The 8,265-nt window shown below is 37.1% G+C and overlaps 1 protein-coding gene across 2 annotated transcripts in view; it reads right to left on the bottom strand.

Moving 5' to 3' along the window:
• Positions 1–463: 463 nt before the first annotated feature.
• The window catches only part of LOC132405837 (procathepsin L-like), a 66,464-nt gene continuing 58,662 nt past the window's right edge, over positions 464–8,265 (bottom strand). The window contains exons 5-8 of one of the 2 annotated variants that reach the window (XM_059990827.1): positions 7,492–7,710; positions 5,138–5,300; positions 3,377–3,482; positions 464–818 (exon numbers count right to left, since the gene is read on the bottom strand). In XM_059990827.1, coding sequence (XP_059846810.1) covers positions 719–818; positions 3,377–3,482; positions 5,138–5,300; positions 7,492–7,710 — 588 coding nt within the window. In that variant the 3' untranslated portion in view covers positions 464–718. Of the gene's footprint in view, positions 819–3,363; positions 3,483–5,137; positions 5,301–7,491; positions 7,711–8,265 lie in introns of those variants that run through there. The other variant, XM_059990828.1, reaches the window with a different exon arrangement.

The raw sequence follows: 8,265 nt of genomic DNA, 5'->3' as shown, positions 1-8,265 counted from the left end.
CAGGATTTTGTATTATCAAATATTGTTAAAAGCAGAAAAATCATCCAATCTGGATAAAGTATCTCCCAGGCTCCAAAATAAAAAGCAGGAGGAAATAGTTCAATCGTAGATCACCACTTTGGCTTTGTGGGTTGCTGGAGGAATAGCACTTGAATAGGTTAGTACTATCATTTTAAAAAGGTGAAAAAAAGCTCTTGCTTGACCTGCAAGAGCTACAACTGTTTCTCTCCTTGTGAAAGGCATGAAAGTTTGAAGTGTTTTCCCTTGCTGCCCATTGGTGTCAGTGTTCCAGAATTCCTTCGTCACTTTGCTGTCATAATATCAATAGCATTCACTCTCATTTAACATCTGGAAATCAACACCTTAATCTTACTTGCGATCAAGGCGGCGATGAGGTTTGGATTTGAGAGATCTGACAGAACCTCAATTCATTCATTAAGTTTCAAACAAAAAGTAGTTGAAGTGATTGCCAACAGCTTTTATTAATTACTGAGCATTACAACCTATTCCTTGACAAAACTGGTATAACATTGTCATTCAAAGTTGCAATTAGCAACATACAAGTAATTCACCTTTAATGCCACACTGACAAAAATGCAGAAGCAGCAGTTATTTCTCTGACCATCTATTTTCATTTCTTTTAGACTGATTAGCAACAGCAGAAGTTTCTACAATTCTTCAGCACAAATTCTGAAGCCCTGGCTGACTGTTGGAGCGCTCACACGACTGGAAATACAACATAATCGGTTATGCCGCAATTATTATTTTGGTTCCTTGACATTTTGATGTAACCGTTGTCACCCCATGCTGTTCCCCAGCTGCAAAATAAGAGATGAAAAGGTGTTAATTTCACAATTCTGTTAAAGTATTAACTGGGAACTGGGATTCGATACACTGCAGAGAAGGATTTTGATTGGATCTGATTATGTTCTTTCAAATAATGACAATGCACATAGGATATTTGAGTTAGATAGCTGAGCAGGATATTGCAATAATGCTTTTTTAAAATTTACAGTTAGGTTAAGGGTCAAAACGTTCTGCTTGACCTCTGACATAAATTAATAGCCAATGGATGTGCATGGATTTAACACAAGCTTTTAGATCAAAGTTGGGTGGGAATGTGAAGTGTTGGAAACCAGATGTTACCTAAAGACATTTTTTACCCACATTCATGCAGGAGACAGTTTTAATGAAGAAGAAATAATGCTGAACTTGTTCTGCATCATTATCAGGATGGGACTAGCCTGATGGATCAATGGCCTATTATCACCAAGAATTTTTCCTCCTATTTGCCCATAATTTAAAGCAGAGGCAAGTTAAAAAAGAACACCGGAGTACAAGAGTTGGGATGTCATCTCTAAGTACACAAATTGGGACATGATGTTACTTGAGTATAAGGATCGGAGCATCATATTACAATTGTAAAAACGCATTGCAGAGACCATCTAGAGTATTTTGTGCAGTTTTGGTTTCATAGCTGTAGGAAATATTAAGTTGGAAAAGATGCAGAAAAGATTCACAAGCATGTTATAAAGACTATAGCTTGAGTTATAAGGAGAGCTGACTGGGGCCTCTGGAGGAGCCTCAGGGATAACCTTATAGAAGTGGAACATAAATAAGGAACATAAATATTATGAATGGTCACAGCCCTTTTTTCCCTGGGATGGAGGAAGAATAAAACTACAAGGCATAAGTTTAAAATGAGAGGGGAGCTAAGCGTAACTTACAGAGCAATCTTTTCACACAGAGAGTGGCGGAAATTTTAAACAAGCTACCAGATGATGAGGTAGAGGTGGGTGCAATTAAAATGTTTAAAATGTATCTGGAATATGTACATGGATAAGAAAGGTTTAGGGAGATGTGGAGCAAACACAGGAAAATCAGACTAGTTTAGGTAGGCACTTCAGCCAGCAAAGGCCTGGCTCAACAATTCCTATCCATGATTGGCAGCACAGTCTGGATAGAGAATCCTGGTCAGGCAGTATCCATGGAGAGGGAAAACGAGCTATCTCTACAGATTGTAACTGATTATCAGAATTGCTGGAAAGGTTAGTGATAAAACAAGTAATAAGGTGCTGACAAAGTTGAAAACAAGGATAGAATTAGAGAGAAGTTTCTGATAGTGTGGAAATAAAAAAAAACAGTAGATAAGAGGGGTGATTGCCTAAGGAGGTGTAGATTCTGAATAATTATCTGAAATTATCAAAGTACTGCAGAAAGCTGGAAGTAAAAGTCCAGTAAATGCTGTTATCTGAAATTGATGAGTTGGGACACTACAATATACATGGTTAGAAGATAAGATATTGTTCATTGAGTTTACATGGAGCTCCACTGGAACAATGCTGATGGTCAAGGATTAAGAGGTCCCAGTGAGAGTGAAATGACAAAGTGACAAACAAGTGAAGTTCAGGATCACCCTTGTGACCTGATTACAGGTGTTTTCCATTACATTATTCCATCTTCATTTTGTCTTACTAAGTAAACAAAACCACTGTTATAAGCAGTAAATATGGTATGCTAAATTGAAAGAAATACAAGTCATTCACTGCCTCACAAAGTATGCATGTTTGGGAATTTGGCAGGTGAGAGGAGATACAAGTAAATCATAGTATCTTCTGTTGTGGGAAAGAGGCTACAGTGTGGTACAGATGAAAAAGTGAAGCATCCCTTTGGAATGGAGAAACTAAAATAGAGGAGAGATGCTGGTGTTGTTGGAAGTCAAAATAATGATTGAATGAACGTGAAGACCAGTGGGGTAGATGGTGAGGATGAAAGGGAACTGATCTGGTGCTGGGAGAAGTGTAAGAGTACAGGTATGGGAAATGGATATCTAGTCAATCCCATCCAACTTTGTCATTGACTCTCCACATCTATGAGAACATATTCTTTGGAGTGGTCACATTTTTACCAACCAATTTGTGTAATGTTGATGTTCTAAAAGAGACTATTCTCTTAAAACGTATCTTTTCAGTACTTTTGTCCTCGCATTTATATAATCGGCTCCTTGACTACTCTGGTGAATTCCTAATGGCCAAACACATTGCATTCTTTCCGTACTTTAGATTTAAACAGTTCCTTTGAATTCCCCATTGGGTGCGTAAGTAAAAATACAATAGTACAATCCTTTAGATTTGTATTTTAAAAATTACTTTCAGGACACCCTAGATTTCTGTTTGCTATGTAGAAGAATCTCATCTTTGGCAGCTTCCCCGATAAACATATTTCTTTCTTCTGATATCAGTCTTTTGAATCTTTTCCCTGATGCCCCTAAGATGGTAGTAGTTTCCCTAATGTATCAACACTCAGATCAAACACAGCTTTTGCCACTGCTCTTCCTGAGGTCATCTTCTGTCATTCATTTTGTTATGGTACATACCTGTTTTTAACAAGCCAATATTGTCCATTCTGCTCTGTGCCATATCCAATCAACAGCACTGCATGATTTACACCCTGTTGATTGCAATTTGGTTCATAGTAGACACCTGAAAGGAAACATTTATTTAAACATATAATTGTAAAAGGTGGTTGGCCTTGTGTTGCACAGAAATTTATTCTGTTATCTTGTCATTGAATTATCACTTTACAATCTGTTTACTTCTGTTTGTCATAATTTTCTCACATTTGTCTGTATTTTTAGTATAAATCTTAATGTTCACTTTTATAATGAGAAGTTCCAAAGTAAATTTCTTATCTTGTAACAGTGTCATCCAGTCTTCCCTCAGCATTCTACCTCCATAGTCCTCTGTCTGTCCACAGGGAACTTTTTCCTGTGCAGCCAGTTTCTGTCTAAGGTAAGTGCACATGCGCATCTTTTGCAAAAAAAAGAACTTAAACTGCACACGAAAGATTGTCACCCTCTACCTCGTTAGTATGTTAAGTATATTTCATGATCGTACACAATCACATTCCCTTTTCCAGTTTCTGATGTGGACAGTGTTGACAACAGGGAGTTTGCGTTGATTTGTTTGCAGATTTCTGAAATGGATAATTTATGCCATTTTTATGGAAGAAATTATTCAGTGTGCACATGTTGTTGTTACTGGGCAAAAAATTGCACAGTGCAAGATTTTTGTGCACACTGGTCATTACAAACTACAAGGAGCATTGTGTGCAGGCAACATCAATTTCCATATGAATGTAAAGTTTGTCAAATTTTCTAAGTTACTTCTGGGGTTTGGCAAAAGTAAAGAAAAAGAATGGAAAAGATAGCAGGGTGGTGCAGCCAGTAAGCTGGCTTTAATGAATCCAATTTGATGAAAACATTTTTATGGATTCTTTGGAAAATGATTTCTGTAATGTACTTTATAATTCTGAATATAAAAGTATCACTGGCTTTATTACTGAATAATATACTTATTCTTCACTTTTCTGTTTGGATTCATTTTGGGAAATACACATGTCAATCAAGTATTTTTCCAATTCTAAGTATAATTTTATAAGAACATTTTGTATAACTTGTGAATAATTAAGTCTAATAGAATTGTGATAAATAAAGTCATCTATTGCTTTTTGCTCAATATACTGTACTAACAAAAAGATGAAACATCTGACATTGATCTTATCTTTTTTAAATGAACTCTGTTTCCTTATGTAATGGTATTTCACCAATTTGTGTCTGTGACTTCTATCTTGAAGTTTGCTGCAGTAAAGTAGATGGTAATTCTATTCAATGAAGATTCTAATCATTTTAGCTTAAGTTTTTGCTTTACAACACAGGAATACAGAAAATTATAGGAAAGCGTTCTAGGTTGTAAGTTTTGGATCGAATGGCAGGATGAATTCAACTGTTTATTGACATGAGTTCTGTCTTGCAGTGTGATAGCAATGGATAGTTAAGATGAAAAGGGCTGGTTTAATTACCTTTCAGGGAGAGCAAGAGAAGTGCCAACACCAAAAAGAGATGTTGAAAAATGTGAATGCTGTAATGCACAGGCAGTTTTCAACAGCACCAGAATGCATATGCTGTGAGGGGTGGGGTGTGGGGGGGGGGGGGAATGGTAAAACTTCTTGGAAATGTATGGTTGATGTAATTAACATTGTAAATATTCAACACCAATTACTAATGATACATACGTTGAGAGAGGAACTGGGTGCAAATGTAGGATTATTAATATGCATGGTATGGATAATTTCTTACCTTGACGGTAATACTGGAAAGATTCGCAGGAAGCATCAATGGCAACACAAATGGGTCCAAGTTTTGCCACCTTTCTTACTAAACGTGTTTCGTCGATTTTAAAATTGCGATATTTCCTGATCATGGCAACAATGTTGTTTTCCTGAAATCTGCAGACTCCTTGCTAATGATAAATTAACCATTAAAATTTGAAGTTCGTTAGTACTACATCATGCTTTTCAAAGTGCCAGTGATATGGATGCAAAGAATTTTAACCCTCAGTCTGGTGTAGCATTTTAAAAATTGATGCCACAACTATTTCTAGCACATTAAGTTGAAAAGTGAAACTTCAGAACAGGATAAATATGGAAAAAGAAACACAAAATGCTGGCAGAACTCAGCAGTCCAGACAGCATCTATGGGAGGAGGTAGTGATAACGTAAATATTGAAAGTTCTCTTTATATAAAATATATTGGCCAATATGTTGCTCAGGTTCTACCAATGCTGTCATTGGTGTAATTCAGAATCACAGGGTGGATTCAGGGCAAAGAGGAACACAATCAACAGATGCAGGTTTTACATCAATAGGGACTTGCTTATTCCGTTCCTCCTTTGGCAGATCAAAAGACAAATTTGGAGAGAACACCATGTAAGGTAACACGCTGATCTCAAAGTTTGACTTTTAGTTGTGATCTCAGTTTGCCTCCATGAAACCACCCACACAATGGAGAGCAAGACAAGTTTCACGACACAGAAAAAGCTGGAAACTCCAAGCAGCTCAGGCAGTTGCTATGGAAACAGTAAACAAGTTTATCTTTGGTCTGAAATGTTAACTCTGTTTTCCTTTCCTCAGATGCTGCCTGACCTGCTAAGTTTTTAAAGCATTTTCAGCTGATATTTCAAATTTCCAGCATCTACATTTTTTACATTTTCACTACATATCAGATATCAAGGCCATTACAGATATTAAAAGTTAGGGCACCTTAGCAAAGGTGGTGGAGGCGGATACAATAAGGTATTTTAAAAGATTTTTGGATAGGGACATGAGTTTAGAAAAATAGAGGGCTATGGGTAAGCCTAGTAATTTCTAAGGTAAGGACATGTTCGGCACAACCATGTGGGCCGAAGGGCCTGTATTGTGCTGTAGGTTTTCTATTTTTTTTTGTTTATATATTATATCGGATAAAAACATACATAATGTGGGTAAGGAATTCAAAGATGAGTGTGTAGAATTGCTGAAGGAGCAATTTTAATTAAGCTGAAGCTACACGGTATTGGTAAAAGAGTCAGGAGATGTTTGAGGTGTACCAATCAGGATAGCACATAACTCTAATTCTCTGAGTGACTTCAATAGCAGGCTGTGCACTACTGTAGAAACAGCATCAGTGTTAATGATCAATGGTATAAATATTTACCTGAGAACACTTCTAATCATTATTGCTGATTTAAACCTAATATATAAAACATTGAACTTGTCAAGTAATAGCTTATTTTTCATTGCTAAGACATGCATCTCTTTCTTAACAAATAACTATGCTTATAATAAGGTACTCTACAAAATACTGTACAGATTAACTGTAACCCTTTGATTCAAACATTTACGTCTTTTGTATCAGATTCACTGCAAATTTATGTAAACAGCAGCACAGCATTTAGTGCTGCTTCAGCAACCTGGGTTCTGTCCTGACTTCTAGTGTTGTCTGTACGGAGTTTGCACATTCTCTCTGTGACCTCCTGAAATAATCGTGGTTTTTCTAGTTCTCTTCCACATCCTAAAGATGTGATGGCTGGTACATGTAAATTCATCAGTCATACTGAGCATGTTCAATGTGTTGACTCAAGTGAGTGATGCACCGACAGTCAGCATCACAGAGTAAGGGATGTGGTAGTAAGGTGGTTATATTCTTGAACTAACAGCCAAAGGACTGGACTGTTGATTCAGAGACCTGAGCTGTAATTGTTTGGGAACTTCTCAAATAATTAAATCAATATGCAACTTAAAAAAATATCTACTTTCGGTTCAATAGTCATGTACTTATGGACCTACTGTAAAGATACAGCTGGCTCCAACATTCTTAAAGAAAGGAAATTCCCCATCTGTTCCTGGCAAAGGTAGTATATGACTTCAAATCACCACTGTAATTGATTCACACCTGCCTTGTCAGTTGAGGGGTAATTAGAGAAAGGTAATAAATGTCAACATTGGCAGGGACATGTGCATGACCATGATTAAATACATAAAGTCAAAATGTTCTCATCTCCTCCACTAAGTAATGTATTTGAACAGAGAGGACATATCATTTGGACATATGTTTTACCATTTAACACCGTGAATGAACCCGAGTAAAATAAATCCATGTTGAAAAAGACTTACATATCCAGTGTAGGGATAAGTACTTGCTGACTCTATGCCACCAAGTTGCTTTATAGTTCTGAAGGCACTATCCATATACCCGCCTCTGCATCCAAAAGAACTAGTGTCACAATCCAGCAAGTTCTGTTCACTCAGGGAGATAAGTTGCTTCTTTTTTTTTGCCCACTGCCCCTCGAGGGCTCCAGTTGCACTGAAGGCCCAGCAGGAGCCACATTGTCCCTGATAATCAGAAACACAGTCACACTGAAAACAATCCAAAATTCACATCACATCAATCATTTTCATCTTTTCTGAGGTGGTGTACAGTTCTACATTGGAGAAACTAAAGTGTATATGAGCATGTAATCCTGAGAGTTTGAGTATCAGAGTTGTGGAAATAGTTCTTCTACCCTTGATCTCTAGGGCTGAAATATGATTGATACTGCAGATGGCAATCAGCTCTGTGAACAAGTACCACAATTGTATAGATGACTGAGAATAATGTAAAAAGTGCACTATCAACATGCCAAATCTGCAATTACATTTAATGCTTGGAGTTTTAGAAAATATTCCATCATGCACAGTACAAAATTGATAGTTATAGAAACATACATATACAAATCTTTAAGTCTGCACAAACCATCAACCACTCATTTACATTGTTGGTTGGCATCCATCCGTCTTGAAAGACAGTGGGCGATGATGATCATCATCAGGAGCCTGGGCTAAAGGTATGAAGACCTTGAGATGCCCACTCGTCAAGATCCCCCTCTCAGCCTCACCAGTGTAGTCCAA

This window comes from Hypanus sabinus, chromosome 16 (genome assembly GCF_030144855.1).
Source record: "Hypanus sabinus isolate sHypSab1 chromosome 16, sHypSab1.hap1, whole genome shotgun sequence".
NCBI lineage: Eukaryota > Metazoa > Chordata > Chondrichthyes > Myliobatiformes > Dasyatidae > Hypanus > Hypanus sabinus.
Note: the sequence above shows the minus strand (reverse complement) of the source record. Positions and strands in the feature narration are given on the sequence as shown.